Genomic DNA, 16457 nt, shown 5'->3' with positions numbered 1-16457 from the left:
TTTTTTTTTTTTTTGGTGCTAGGCGGGCCTCTCACTGTTGTGGCCTCTCCCATTGCGGAGCACAGGCTCCGGACGAGCAGGCTCAGCGGCCATGGCTCACGGGCCCAGCCGCTCCGCGGCATGTGGGATCTTCCCGGACCGGGGTACAAACCCGTGTCCCCTGCATCGACAGGCGGACCCTCAACCACTGCGCCACCAGGGAAGCCCCTAATTAAGTTTTTAAATATCCTTTTCAAATGTGTGATATGTATCACAAATCTACCCATCAGGTCAATAGCTATTTAATATGCATTTGTATTACATTACTAGGTATAGCACTAAATGAGATAAAAAGATAAATAAGATGTGGCCTTTACCCCGGAGGAGGTCACAGTTTCTCAGAAGAGATAACCATGTGAACAATCAACTACAGTAAATTGTGATCACTGTATAATATAGGCCAACAAAGTGCTATGAGAATGGAGATGAAAGAACAATTACATTTATTTAGATTTAGGTTCAAGAAAGATTTTAGAGAAAAGATCCACTTTAAATGAGTCTTTTAAAATGAGCAGGGATTTTCCAAGCAGAGAAGGGTTAGGTTGGGTTGGGATTAGGGTTGGGTTAGCAGAGCTCAAGGAAGCAGTTTTTTTTTTTTTTTTTTCGGTACGCGGGCCTCTCACTGTGTGGCCTCTCCCGTTGCGGAGCACAGGCTCCAGACGCGCAGGCCCAGCGGCCATGGCTCACGGGCTTAGTTGCTCCGCGGCATGTGGGATCTTCCCGGACCAGGGCACGAACCCGTGTCTCCTGCATCGGCAGGCGGATTCTCAACCACTGCGCCACCAGGGAAAGCCCAAGGAAGCAGTTTTTAAGTCAAGGAAATATGAACATGTCCAGGCAAGAGCAGCTAGGACCATGGTGTGTGGCTAGGGAGGAACTAGACATGAGTCAAGAAGCACAGCCTGGGGTCACTTTTTTAAAGGTCATAAGAATTTGAACTATACCCTGAACAGTGAAAAGATTTTAAGTAAGGGAGTGACATAATGAGATCTATATTTTACAAAGACAATTGAAGCAGCAGTATGGAAATTGATTAAAATGAGACTGGAGTCAGGAGGATCAGTTAGGAAGCAACTATAACACTGTAGGCAGGAGATGTTAGGTCCTGAACTCTGATGTGAGAGTGAGAATAGAAAAATGGAATCATTTGACATTTAAGTCTTGGTGACCAACTGAATATTGGAGTGAGATAAATGGAAAGACTCAATCATTCAATGAATATTTCTCAAAACTTTTCTGTGTATGAAACATTACGTGAAGAGCTAGGACAGAGTTTCTCAACTTCAGCACTACTGGCATTTTGGAATGGATAATTATTTGATGTGGGGGAAGGGGAGGGCTGTTCTGTACACTGCAGGATGTTTAGCAATATTCCTGACCTCCACCCACTAAAGGCAAGTAGCACCCCCTCTCAGTCATGACCATCAGAAATGTGTCCAGACATTGCCAGATTTCCTCCAGGGAGCAAAATTATCACCAGTTGAGAACCACTGAAACTGGGATCTCTGACTCTGAGAGGCTTATTATCTGTAGAGAAATGCTTATGACATAAGCAAGTACAGGGCACAATAAAAGCAGAAAGGAGGAAGTTGTCAATACTTCCTTGGGGATGAGCAAGCGTAGGAAAAGTCTCCATGGAAGAGGAGACACTCGAGCTGAATCCTTAAATAAGGGCATTCCTGACAGGGGACAAAAACATAAAAGCAAAATACCATATCAGATACTAGCAGGATTTTGAGGCTCTGAGCCTGAGCTCTTGGCGGTTGGCAATGTCATTAATGAAGATGAGAAACACAGACAAGATGCTGAATTTGTGGGGCTTGCAGGACATCCAGTAGTTCTTGGAAATGCAAGTAGGAAGTCTTCTCCCAACTCTCCACAGAGAGCTCACAGAGCCCTAACCCGGGCACACAAATAAACTAATACACACTGTAATACTCAAGTCTAGAATTGGGAAGTTTTAAAAAAATTCACTCTGGTTACATAAGGAATCTGCTCCATAGCACATGCCTAGGAGAATACCGCTCTTGTGATCTTGTGATCATCTTCACTGATCCCTTGTGGATTCTCAGAAAAACCACAGCCTTTCTAATCTAGAAAGATGTTACAGATTCATTTGTCAGCCATCTCTCATTTTATAGGTGACAAAATTAAGGCCCATAGAGATTAAATGACTGGGCCAGAGTCACACAACTAGTAGGTGGCTAAACCAAGGATATGACATGGGTTTCCTGGGAGATGAGATCTGCACCTGTACCTAGAGGTCCCTTTATGCAGACTTTACCCTATCTCCTGTGGGAATTTTTCCACACCTGGTCCAGCCTAACTCTTGAGTATCCTTAGAGCTTAAAATAGCCCAGTTGCCAGACAATTGTTTATCTACCTTGAGCTCCATGGAATGAAGAATGGGGTGAAAGTGAGTCTTGGGACACCACAATAGATTCCAGTGAGTAAAATTCACTTCCCCTGGGTTTTTAAGGGCCCAGGAGCAATCAGTAACTTGGCTCAGCTTTCCCAGGCAGATAGCCAGTGAAGAGCAGGCCCAGTTATAGAAACAAGAAATGAGGATATGAAAGAAAGGAAAATGAGAAAAAATGTCCAAAGGTACAGATACCAATATAATCTGCAGTATAAGTACCAGCAACTTTTTTCTTTTTTTCTTTCTTTTTTTGTGGTACACGGGCCTCTCACTGTTGTGACCTCTCCTGTCGCGGAGCACAGGCTCCGGACGCGCAGGCTCAGTGGCCATGGCTCACGGGCCCAACCACTCCGCGGCATGTGGGATCTTCCCGGACCAGGGCACACACCCGTGTCCCCTGCATTGGCAGGAGGATTCTCAACCACTGCACCACCAAGGAAGCCCTACCAGCAACTTTTGAGACAGATCTGCTTCAGTCAAATTGATAAAAAGGAAAACCTTATAAATGAAAATAACATTAAAATATCTGTATGTGAGGCAATATAGTCTAATGACTAAAAGCACAAAGTCTGGAGTTTGACAGCTGTTCATACCTGAACTTGGTCTCTCACTAGTTGTGTAACCCTGGGCAAATTACCTAATCTCTTGTAGTCTGGTTTTCTCATTTGTTAAAATCAAAACAAAACAAACAAACAAACAAAAATCCCTAGACCTTTAAAGATACTGATAGTTAGGAGGGCTAAAAAGGGAAATAAATATGTATATATGCTGGGGTCTAACACAGATTAGTGACAACAGAAGGCAATTAAACAAACTCCTGGTTGACAATATAGAACCCAAACTGAGGGGTCCCTAACACCTTAGAGGACTCTACCACCTATTCAAACAGCCTCAGAGAGACCAAAACTAGCCATCCCAGTGGTACTTCCAGAATGGTACAGCGAGAAACTTGGCAGATCTTCCTCCCTATAAAACATTTAACTGGGAAAAAATATTTTTTAAAAATCACTTACAGTCTCTCAAAATTGTCCTAAGGGCATACAGCAAGTAGAGAAACACTCAATCAAGAAAATATACTAAATCTAAGTTAGAATAATGAGAGTCTGTAGCACTTGGCCATAATCTGTTTCCTTCTCCCATCCCCAACTTCATGTTATAGAAATTCTATTATGGCCACTCCACTCCAAGAGGACTAGGTCCCCATTCCTCTATCCAGCCCCTACTTGTATGGTAGAAGCCCTACCCCAAGTATAGCCATGAGAAACCTGGGACCCTGATCACTGCTATCTTAGCTCATTCATAGGCAGAGGTCTCATGCTGGGAGAGGCAAGCTGAACATACCAGTAGCTACCACCATCCCCTTCTAGCACCTGCCAGGGATATCACTCTGGGGAAGCAGGCCACTATCACTATGCCTAGCTCCTGGGAATTCCCAGGGAAGAGGCAACCCAGGAGGATAAAGAGCTTTGCAGTTCTTAACCAGGGTAGTGACTTTATTTGGAACAGAACATAGAGAATTCCACGCCTAAGGATGTTGTTGGAAACGATGGAGAGCTTGGTAGAGAACAAGTTAGGGGGTACTGGTAGCTTTATGATACTGCTAACAACAAGCAAAATGGCAGAACAATCAGAAGTTTAACAAAAAGAACTAGGGAGGAAAAAGTGACCAAGAAAAACCCTCCCTGGATCACAATAAACCCTGGGGGTTGGGAAGGCTATCCACATGGTCCTACTTAGGAACAATCAAAAACTGGACATGGGGGGCTTCCCTGGTGGCGCAGTGGTTGAGAGTCCGCCTGCCGATGCAGGGGACGCGGGTTCGTGCCCTGGTCCGGGGGGATCCCACATGCCGCGGAGCGGCTGGGCCCGTGGGCCGTGGCCGCTGGGCCTGCGCGTCCGGAGCCTGTGCTCCGCAGCGGGAGAGGCCACAGCAGTGAGAGGCCCGCATACCGCAAAAAAAAAAAAAAAAAAAAAAAAAAAAAAAAAAAAAAAAAAAAACTGGACATGGGTCAGATTGAAAACATTTTCCAAGCTGCACACAGTTCCATCAACAAAGAAGCCTTACTGGCACAAGAGGCTTAAGCACAACCTCTAACCAAATACTGGCTGAAAAACAAGCTATTCTGACACAGGGGAAAATATTATTAAGCTAGGCTTAATAGATAGATTGGTAGAGATTATGCAATCTGAAGAACAGAGAGAAAAAAAGTGGAGAAAAATGAGCAGAGCCTCAGAGAAATGTGGGACACCTTTAAGTGCACCAACATACGCATAGTGGAAGTACCAGAAGGAAAAGAGAATAAAAAAAGGATAGAAAATATATTCATAGTAAAAAAAAAAGCTGAAGACTTCCCAAAATGATGAAAAACATTAATCTATACATGAAGCTCAACAACCTCTAAGCAAGATAAAAGCAAAGAAATTCCCACCTACATATGTCAAAATTAAAATGCTGAAAACGAAAAATAAAGATAAAAATCTTGAAATCAGTAAGAGCAAAATGACTTGTCACAAGGAGCATACCTCATTTTATTGTGCTTTTCAGATATTGTGTTTTTTATAAATTGAAGGTTGGGGCAACCCTGTGTTGAGAAAGTCTATTGGTGCCATTTTCCCAACAGCATTATTTTTAAATTAAGGTATGTACATTGTTTTAGACATACTGCTATTACACACTTAATAGACTATGGTATAGTGTAAACATAACTTCTATAAGCACTAGGAAACCAAAAAATTCATGTGACTTGCTTTACTGCAATATTCACTGTATTACAGTGGTCTGGAACCAAACCAAATATCTCCAAGGTATGCCTGTACAGGGGAATTCCAGTAATATTAACAGCTAACTTCTCATCAGGAACAATGGAAGGCAGAGGACTATGGAATGACAAATTCAATGTGTTGGAAGTAAAAAGCTATGAATCAAGAATCTTATATCCAGTAAAACTGTGTTTCAAAAATGAAGATTAAATAAAGAACTAAATATGGATGAAAGCTTAGAGAATTCTCTGCTAGTGGACTGGCTTTGAAAAACAAAGAAACTAAAGAGAGTTCTTCAGGCAGAAAGCAAATGACACCAAACAATAATTTGAATCCTTATCCTCACAAAAATAAAAATAATTATAAGTGAATACTATAAATAACTGTATGCCAAAAAATTACATAATTTATATAAAATTAATAAATTCCTAGAAAGACACAAACTACTAAAACTGACTCAAAAAGAAATAGAAAATCTGAATAGATCTATACCAAGGAAAAAATATTGAAGTAATAATTAACAATCTTCCCACAAAGAAAATCCCAGAACCAGATGGCTTCACTAGTGAATGCTACTAAAAACTTAAAGAATTAATATCAATCTTTCACAAACTCTTCTGAAAAACAGAAGACAACATAATACTTTTCAACGTATTCTTTGAGGCCAGAGTTACCCTGATACCAAACCAAAGACATCACACAAAGAAAATAAAACTACAGGCCAATATCCCTTATGAATATACATGTAAAACTGATCAGCAAAATACTAGTAAACTGAATTCAGTAACATATAAAAAAAAAAGATTATATACCATAACCAAATGGGATTTATCCCAGGAATGCATGGTTGGTTTCTGAAAATCAATTAATGAAATACATCCAGTTCAATGGGGAAAGAATAGTCTTTTCAGCAAATGATGCTGAGACAACTGAATAATCACAGCAAAAGAAAAAAGTTGGACTCCCACCTCACACCTAAAATTAACTCACAGACCTAAATGTAAGAGCTAAAATTATAAAACTCTTAGAAGAATAAATAAAACTCTTAGGAATAAATATTTGTGACCTTGGTTTAGGCAATGGTTTCTCAGATATAACATGAAAAGCAACAGAAAAAAAAATTAGATAAATTGTGCTAATTCAAAATTAAAGATGTTTCTGCAGCAAATACTACCATTGAGAAAGTTATAAAAGAAAATCCATAGAATGGGAAAGAACCTTAGTAACTCACACTGATAAGAGACTTGTAACCAGAATACATGAAGAGCATTTGCAATTCAATAATAAAAATTCAAATAGCACAATTTAAAACTGGCCAAAGGATTTGCATATACATTTCTCTGAAAAAGATACACAAATGGCAAACAAGAACATGGAAGGATGCTCAACATCATTAGTCATTAGAGAAGTGCAAATAAAAACCACAATGAATATCATGTCATACCCACTAGGGCAGCTGTAACCAAAAAGACAGATAACAAGTGTTGACAAGTATGTGTAAAAATTAGAAAACATCAGTGAAAATGTATAATGGTGCAGTCACTTTGGAAAACAGTTTGGCAGTTCCTCTGAAAGTTAAACATAGAGTTATTATATAACCAAGCAATTCCACTCCTTGGTACATACCCAAGAGAAATGAAAATATATGTACATACCAAGACTTATGCATGAATGTTTATAGCAGCATTCTTCATAATAGCCAAATGGTGAAAAAAAACAAATGTTCATCAACTGATCAATGGATAAATAAAATATGGTATATCTGTAAAATGGGAAATTATTCAACAATAAAAATGAATTAAGCACTGATACATGCTACAACATGGATGAAACTGGAATACATGCTACACGAAAGAAGCCAGTCACAAAAGAAAATATAGTGTATTATTTCATTCATGTGAAATATCCAGAAAAGGCAAATCCATAAAGACAGAAAGCAAATTAGTGGCTACCTAGGGCTTAGAAGGGTGGTAGGAAAGGGATGGAGCATAACTGCTAATGAATATAAAGTTTCTTTTGGGGGTGATGAAATGCTCTCTGATTAGATAGTGATAGTGGTTGCACAATTCTGTGAATATATTAAAAACCACTGACATGCACGTTCCAAATGGGTGAATATTATGGTATGTGAACTATATCTCAATAAAGTGGTTTGTTCTTTGTTTTTTGGGGTTTTTTGGCTGGGCCGCGAGGCATGCAAGATCTTAGTTCCCTGACCAGGGATTGAACTCTTCCATATCCCCTGAAGTGGAAGTGCAGAGTTTTAACCACTGAACCCCCAGAGAAGTCCTGATATCTCAATAAAGATGTTTTTAAAAAGCTGACCATCTGCTTCTCTACTGGGTGTTTCTCTTGGCATTAGAGAGGAACAAAAGTTTCTATAAACTTTTTAAAGAAGCTCAACTAGCTTTTTTTTATAAACTAAAGTTGACCCTTGAACAATGCAGGTTTTAACTGCACAGGTCCACTTAAACGTGGATTTTTTTTCAACAGTAAATACAACAGTACTACATGATCTACGGCTAGTGAATATGCAGATGCAGAAACTCACGGATATAGAAGAAGCAAACAGTATATATGGAGGGCTGACTGTAAGTTATACACGGATTTTCAACTGTGTGGAGGGTTGGTGCCCCAACTGTCGTGTTGTTCAAGGACCAACTGTAGTTCCTTTGCCATGGGAATATAGACCGTGAATACATGCACAGTCCATGAGTAGTCCAATACCAACTGATAGCTCACTGTTGACTGGTTTTATATCCCTGATCTAAGCATTTACATTGTCTGACGAGGCTAAGCCAGAGTGCTGATAAGTAAAGACAGAACTCCACCCTAGACAACCCCTTGCATTAGAGACCTCACGTTCTGTAAAAATAATTACCTCAAATCAATTCAATGTGCAAGGCTCTGTCCCATATTTCATTAATTCTAAGAAATTCTGTACACTGAGGCCACTTGGAAGAAGTCATAGTTTTTATAACCTATTTACATATATCTCAATTCTCTACAGAATGATACTAACGTTACACTAGACAGAAATTATTAAGTGATACAGTTCATAAGTATCATGGACCAATAGCTGTAGATGCTTCATTTAAAAAAGTGACACTTTCAGAAAAGAAAGAGAGGAAAAAAAGGAAGAAAAAAGGAGTATAAGAGTGAAGAACTCAAGCCAATGGAATGCAAAATGATTATATCTTCCTTTTTATCACCCAATTATAATATGAATCATGCACACTATAATCAGTTATGTCACATGGCATTAGTTTTAATAAAGAACACAGCAAATTGACTTGAAAAGGCAAATAATACCTTCTGGGGGCGTCCCAATGCTGCTGCCAAGACCCAAAACTGCCATCTTGTGAATTCTCGGCTCCAGCATCACAGCAGATTCTTCTCCCCTTTCCCAGTGGGGTATTTTGACAGGCTCCAGGTGGACATTCTCCAGCCCATCTTCCTGCAGGTTTTGGTGCATGATTTGGATGGCTTTTTCTAAGCTCTTGGAACCACTGAGTCTGGGTCCAACAGTGTCAACCAGAAGTGCCAATCGCTCATAGGATCTGTTCTGGGCTTTACCATAAACAGCAAGGTTGATGATTGCTTTAGCAACATCTCCATAGCAGGCTATTTCTTCTTTTATTTCTTGAAAAGTCCTCTGAGAGATGCCATTCCCATATACAGCTTTCCCAGAGTTCAGGGATAAAAGGTGAACAAGACCAACAAATACGAAGACATGGAACTTCATTTTTTTTCCCAGTCTGTTTTCTTCCTAAAATAATCTAGGTAAGTAAGAAATATATGTTAGGGGAAAAGAATCTCACAGCTATCCACCCATAACCCAGGGACTGCTTTTCAGACAGGATTCCCCTTCCCTTCTCAACTGTTGCCCAATTTCTACCATCAAATTCAGGCACCGCAACTCCAAGGAATGAAGAAGAAAAGAGGCAATGATTGGCCTTATTGACGAGGTAGCATGTATTAAAACCACAAAATCACATGTTACCTAGCAATCAGTTTAAAATATGCTAAACGATTAAAATAAGAAGATAACTAGGAAAGAGAGGAAGAAATAGAGGTAGCAGTGATAGGGCTAGGGCAGTGCTATCTGTTACCCCTTCTTCTAAACACAGTATGATCCAAATGTGTTTCAGAGTTCCCTCTACCTGATATGCTCTCTCCTGTTTGCCTATTGAACTTATCCTTCGAGGCCCTTTCAGAGACTTCATGTCATCTCTTCTTGATGCTCTCCCTAACCCCACCCCTTCCACATTTAATCCTCACAACAGTTCTACGAAACAGTTTCTTATTATTGCCTTCATTTTAGAACTGAGGATCCTGGGGTAGCAAGAGATTAAGTAACTTGCCAAAGACACACAAAGGCTTTCCAGCTCTAGAGACCACGCTGTAAACAGTGCTAAAAGTATGTTTGTGGACCCATGCCAGTCCACAATTGTTTTTCACTAGTCCACAAAAGACAAACACAAAGATTAAGAGTAAACATATTCAGGAATGTGCAACACAGTAGCCAATAGTCCAATGTGGTTATTACAATTTAAATTAAATGATCGGCTTCTCAGCCATACTAGCTGCATTTCAAATGCTCAGTAGCCACATGGGCTAGTGGCTGTTGTATTGGGCAGCACAGAAAGAACATGTCTATCATCATAGAAAGTTCTGTTGAATAGCACTGGCTTAGACACCTTTATAGATCACTGATAGAACAACTATACATTTGTCAAATCTAATGACTAAAAATTGATGCTTCATTTTACTTTTCTACTTCACTATTATATTTTTCAAAAGTTATCAGTCTGCAACAAATTCTAAATTTAAAAATCTGGCTCTTCACCACAGATAATTTGAGAAGCACGGTCATAAACTACTATATTATAAGTATGAACTCCAAATTCAGGCAGCATACAAGGCCTTTCAAAATATGGTTCCAATAACCATTCAACCTCACCTCTCCACCTGCCGCTCTAGAGTGGACACATTTTCATTCTCATATGCTCATTTCTTCTCTCTCTCCCTTACTCTCTCTCTCACAGGCACACACACATAGCACTTGAAATGTGGCTAGTCTAAATTGATATGTTTAGCACATGTAAAATATACACCTGATTTGATCTTTAAAATCAACTACTTCATACTTAAGTATAAAAAAATATAAATATTTCAGATATATTGGATTAAGTAAAATACATTATTAATCTCACCTATTTCTTTTTACTTTTTAATATAGCTATTAGAAATTTTTAACTTTCATAATATTTATATTGGACAGTAATGTTCTAGCTGCACTGAACTGGACCCTGTTCTTCAAATACCCAGCCCTTTTATAACTCTGGGTCTCTACATATGTTCATTCCCTTTTATTGCAAGGCCCTTCTCTTCACCCTGGCAAATGTCTATAACGAGAATGCATTAAAAATCACCTCTTCTGTGAAGCCTCACCAAACAATACCCCAGAGGTACGTGCACCATTTTCTGTGTTTCTACCGTAATTAACTATATTATCAACAAATATATTTGTTTATAAATCTGTCTCAAAGTCAAATAGGGTAAATTATTCATCATTGTACCCATATATAGGCACTCTATACCTTTTTAAGAAGGAATGAATAAGCATTTAATCTCTCTAGGTCTCACCTCCATAGAGTATAAGAGTACTTATCTTGCATCCTTCACAAGGAAGCTGTAGGAATTAAAAACTTGCGATCATATTTAAAATATTTTGAAAAATTATACATTGTTGCTGTTTTTTTTGTTTTTTGGTTTTTTTTTTGCGGTACGCGGGCCTCTCTCACTGTTGTGGCCTCTCCCATCGCGGAGCACAGGCTCCGGACGCGCAGGCTCAGCGGCCACGGCTCATGGGCCCAGCCGCTCTGCGGCATGTGGGATCTTCCCGTACCGGGGCACGAACCCGCATCCCCTGCATCGGCAGGCGGATTCTCAACCACTGCGCCACCAGGGAAGCCCTCTTTTTTATTATAACTACAGTTGACCCTTGAGCGACACAGGTTTGAACTTCCCAGGTCCACTTCTACACAGGTTTTTTTTCCCATAAATACTACAGTACTACAAGATCCGAGGATGGCTGAATCCGTGGATGCAGAACCGGATATGGAGCACTGACTGTGGGTCTTCAGCATCCACAGAGGATCCTGGAACCAATACCCCTCCTTGTTCAAGGGTCAATGCATAGATTTTTTGTTTCTACAGTCACTATACTGATGCTTGTTTTAAAACCTAAATTTTATTAAGCAATCAAAATATTTCACCAGATTGCAATTTATTCTTGAAAGTACATTTTTCCAATATATTTGGAAAAATGTTCTTGGGGCAAAAAAAGAAAAAAAGGTTAATAAGCCATCTATTAATTGACACCAAACACAAGTATCTACTTCTCTTTAGAAGTTCTCTAAGCCTTCTGCAAACATTAATTAACGATTTCATAATACATTTCTAGTGATGGATTAGAATCATATTATGACAACATTGTAGAGATACAGGAGAGCTTAGGGATCCCTAGTCCATATCCTTGTTTCGTAGAAAGTTAATCAAGGCCTGCGTTGTGACTCCCAGGCAGCAGATATACCAGCAACTACAATTAACCAGGTAGGTGGACCAGCTAGCACATACTTTCTAAAGGATTAAGAATAGTTTTCTTCTAGGAAACTATATGCATTTACATATAATAGAAATTCAATGAAGGATACCCAAATGCAGTCTGAGAAGCGAATACCTATAATAAAATATATGTATACAGAGTAGCACTGGAACAAAGAGAAGAACATAGGGGATGATGAAAAGCTATAGAGAAGACGTAACATCTCAGTACAGGCTCAAGAAATGGCTCTGCAGGCAGAAAAGAGTGAATGGTATCCCTCAGAGCGCCACTAGAACATCATCTGTATGTCACATCCTGGTTAAAAAATATGTCCAGAAAATAACAGTGCCTGAGTCTATGACCTTTACATCTTTTTGCATATATGTCAATTGAATTAACAGATAACACATCATTTTGATAATAATATGTAATGCTTCTTAACATGGTCAGTTAAATTAATTTTGACACTAAAAAATGATATAATTACTTTAAAACAGAATTCGGTATCTGCGAGTGTTGTTCTGAGTATCTTAACTACACTGTTTCTTTAAATCCCACAAATGCAATAAGTGCTTATTTTTAAAAGTAGGTTAATTTAAAAGGTGATGGTTTGTTACCTTTCAATGGATCAGTTTTTCCCTGAGTATAAAGTTTACTATGATCAAAGGCACAGAACAATGCATTACATGAGACATCACCTAGAACACTTGACACAAGTAAACACTAAATACATGTTAGTTGACTCTAAACCTAGTTTTCTCTGGAATATAATCTCAAAATTACCTATGTAATTCTTGGTTAGAGTGCATAATTATATATCTTTCCAATGGAGCACTACAAGAATTTTTTTTTATTGTTATTACTTTTAGAAAGGTACATTAGTCCAACTAAGATGTGTTTTCAGTAATAAATAGTAGAAAATAATAATTATAACTAACAGTCTATATTTGAGGAGGTAATAAAAATGGAACAACATATTGCTATATCAAATGCCACTCAAGAAAAAAACCAAAATATAATATGTAATTTAAAAACACAGGGACTACACATAATTTATACATAATTTGTACAAATCTGATACATAATTTGTACATTCCTAGCAAGAAACAGAGGATTATAATAAAAATTAAAATAGTGAAATATACAGACAGAATAAGATTAAATAAAAGCCAATAATCAAGGACAACTTGAAGAAATTCTCTCCTAATTCACATTTAGGATCACCATACAACAAGAAATTCATTCTAGAACTGGAGTCAATCCAAGTGAGAAGGATGATCAAAGACACCAGCATATTTGCATTAAAGGACTAAAACACTAGCCCTCCCCAGTGTGAAAAGACGGCCAAAAGTAGAACTATTTTGTTGTATAAAATCAAGAAGGGTGCGGAAAACATGAATACAGATTTGCTCGCCATATCTTTTCATACTTGGACCAGGCGATAGCCCTACTAGCTCAGAGCTAAGTTTAGGAAAATCCAAATGTACAGTTTTACACAGTAAGTGATAAACATGTAAACAGTTTACCTAAGAAAAAAAGAGGATTTGGATAAAATCATGAATGATACAGTCATTGGAGCTGAACCCTTTTAAATCTACCACACAACATTGGCACCACACTGACCTAAGTATAGTTTCCTATGGGATCACCAGGAGGGTTTGCTGATCTGAAAGGCTGTTAGTGTGCTCTAGCTCAGAGATAGAAAATGTCCCTATACATTCATATATATAAAATATAAATATAAATATAAAATATATATAAATAATATATATACATTTTTATACTTATATATATTTATGTATAAATAAGAAATATATATAGTCATATAAAATATACATATAAAATATACAGTCATATAAAATAAAATTAAGCAAGCTATAGTATTTTTCTACAGTCTGCAAAGGGAGCAAACAATTCTATGGTGATCAACAAAGACAAATAGAATTACTGATCTCAAACATTTCCCCTTTATAATTGTAAACGGTGCTTTGTTTGGGGTCATAACTTCATTTCTCCAGTCATTTAACAAAAATGTATTGAGCACCTTACCTACTAAGCACCAAAGACACAATTTATAAGATAATATCCATACCCACAAAGAGTCGCCAAGTATAATAAAGAGACAGATAATGTGAAAACCCTATAACTGAGGTGGTTACAAGCTTCTGTGAAAACAAACTGGAGGAGGGGATTAGGAGGAGTTTCCTGATGGCATGCGAAAAAGGTGAGAGTGGCACTGAAGGAAACATAACCCAACAGAAAAAACAAACCATGCAAAGACACAGAGGCTTTATAAAACATGGGCTATGGAGAAAATGGCAAGGAGCTGGATGATAAGTAGGGGGAAATGGTGGAAGATACAGCAGTGATGGAAGGAATTATTCTCCAAGGTCTGACTAAAAAGGTCTACTGTGTGAAGCTTCAAAGTGGAACACAAACCCCCAGGGCAACTGTAACAGGAGACTTAATGAACAGTTCCCACCCCTTATGCAAAAGAAGGAAGGGATTGACGCAGGGAGGGAGGGAGGGAGGAAAGAAGGAAGCAAGGAAGGAAGGATAGTTTCCTTTCTGTTCTTCACTATGACCTGCTCCTTAGCACAAAGAATCCACACAGATTTCACATCAGGACAAGGACAGCATGTGAAGTTCCTCAAAATCCCCAAACAAGCCACTACTTATTACCTATGTGGTTATTCCTTGGAATTTTCACATAGAGAAAAGTAACCCATGGTTACGAAAGATGCATTAGTCAAATAATTCACTTACAAAAACACTCAAGATTTTATTTCTTTAAAATCCCTAAAATACTAATAATAACCCAATTGACCAAAAAGAAAAAATCTAGCACACTCTTGAGCAAATTATAAGACACTTGAAATGTCTAAACTTAAACTGTAAAACATTCTTTAAAAATACTCTTTATTTTTATACACAGAAGGTCTGAAGTCATTGTTCCTTTACTTGAATTCAAACTGGGGGAATATTAAATGTTATACTCTTCAAAATCTTAAACAACTATTTTTAAAACTCATGTTGTATCATGCCTCTGAATTCAGAAAGTTATATATTCAAAGGAAACTTTGGAGCACTATTGGAAAAAAAGACTTTCTTTTCATATATTGTGTTCATGATCCAGTTACAGATTATCTTTTTCACAGTAAGAGATAAAATTGAAATGTCATTTTCATTCTTTTCTACTTAAATTTGGAAGGAAACTTAAGCAAAACCAACTTTTCTTCTGCTGTGAATTACATTCTAATAATAGGTTTATATTTTGAGGAAACAAAACAAAACCCTTTGTTTCTATTTCTAAATCTTTTTCCTAAAATATTATTGCTTGAAAACGTCTCAGGCTATGATAGAAATGCCAGGATGAACAGACTAAGTGAAGTGGAAAAGGACACAATGAAAAAGAGAATGTGCTGAAAGACAGAAAGAGTAAGTCTTAGGGACTGAGATTTTTATTGTGTCACTTTTTTAAAGACTGAATATACTACTTACATGAAGACTTAGATACATCCCCTAAACCTACCATTGCTGAAAAGGACTCACCGATATAAATTTAACTCTTCATCTTCAGCCTAGATTGTGTAGACAGATATAATGGCCAGAAATGCCAAATCCTGGCTCGGACACTGGCACATCAGAGTTCACCTCCTGACCCCCACAAACGCTCCGAGATTTATATTAATTAGCCTTTTAACCATCTTAAGGAAGATTCTTTCCTTTATTACATTGAAAGTTCAAAACAAGAGTGGGCTTCTACTTTCCAAAGCTTATATCCCAATTATTCATTCAATCCTTCAAGAAAGCTCACTGAGAACTTACTATCTGCCAGGAACTGTGCAAGAATTTGGAAAAGATATAAAATTAAGCAAGACTCAGTTCCTACTATTAGTAGGCACTGGTAATTATTTAATATCCATCCCTCCCTTTTCTTGCTAACCAAACCTGGATTTTATTTGGGGTCAAAGTTTCCAGCCCGATTAATCTAGGCCAGTTGTTCTTAATATGGATGGTAGTAGTCCTAGGAGATGTTCTGTATATGCAGTGGGTGGGGGGAGAATTTTTGGTTGTCACAAAGGTGTGGAGGTCCTACTAGTAATTAGTTGGCAGAGGCCAGGGACACTAGACATACTGCTACATGGGGGAAAATCCTATCTACTAAGAACTCTCCTATATTCCATAAAGATTTTTTTTAATGTGAAAACCTGTTATTTGAGACTTGACCCTAACTCTATTGTACATACAAATACGTACAAAAACAGTTCCAGTGCAGTTTTAACGCAAGTTAACTTTTTCAAAAAGCAACTACCATGTATATCAAGGGAGGACTATACGTGTTTTGTTCAGGACTTTACCAAGAGCTGTTCATCATTTCAGTGAAAACACCGATGACTGCGCTGCTCCTGGTACTGGAAACACTGTCACCACACCCCTGGGCCCGTCTGCATTTGTTGCTGTCACATTCACCATGCAAGCATCTGACTACTTCCTTATGTCATCTAGTTCATGTCATGCCTGGGAATGTATGTTTTGAAGAACTTATAAAGTACTTTCCTTTAATGGTTCCTTTACATGACAGTTAGGATAGCACACTGATTTACTTGAAAATATGTGGAAGCATAT

The 16457-nt window shown here is 38.1% G+C and overlaps 1 protein-coding gene across 3 annotated transcripts in view; it reads right to left on the bottom strand.

Moving 5' to 3' along the window:
• The window catches only part of CPQ (carboxypeptidase Q), a 438744-nt gene that overhangs the window by 336622 nt on the left and 85665 nt on the right, over positions 1 to 16457 (bottom strand). For all 3 annotated transcript variants that reach the window (XM_067017081.1, XM_067017082.1, XM_059043627.2), the window contains exon 2: positions 8531 to 8997. In XM_067017081.1, the coding sequence (XP_066873182.1) occupies positions 8531 to 8963 (433 nt within the window). In that variant the 5' untranslated portion in view covers positions 8964 to 8997. The remainder of the gene's footprint in view (positions 1 to 8530; positions 8998 to 16457) is intronic.

Source organism: Kogia breviceps, chromosome 17 (genome assembly GCF_026419965.1).
Source record: "Kogia breviceps isolate mKogBre1 chromosome 17, mKogBre1 haplotype 1, whole genome shotgun sequence".
NCBI lineage: Eukaryota > Metazoa > Chordata > Mammalia > Artiodactyla > Physeteridae > Kogia > Kogia breviceps.
Note: the sequence above shows the minus strand (reverse complement) of the source record. Positions and strands in the feature narration are given on the sequence as shown.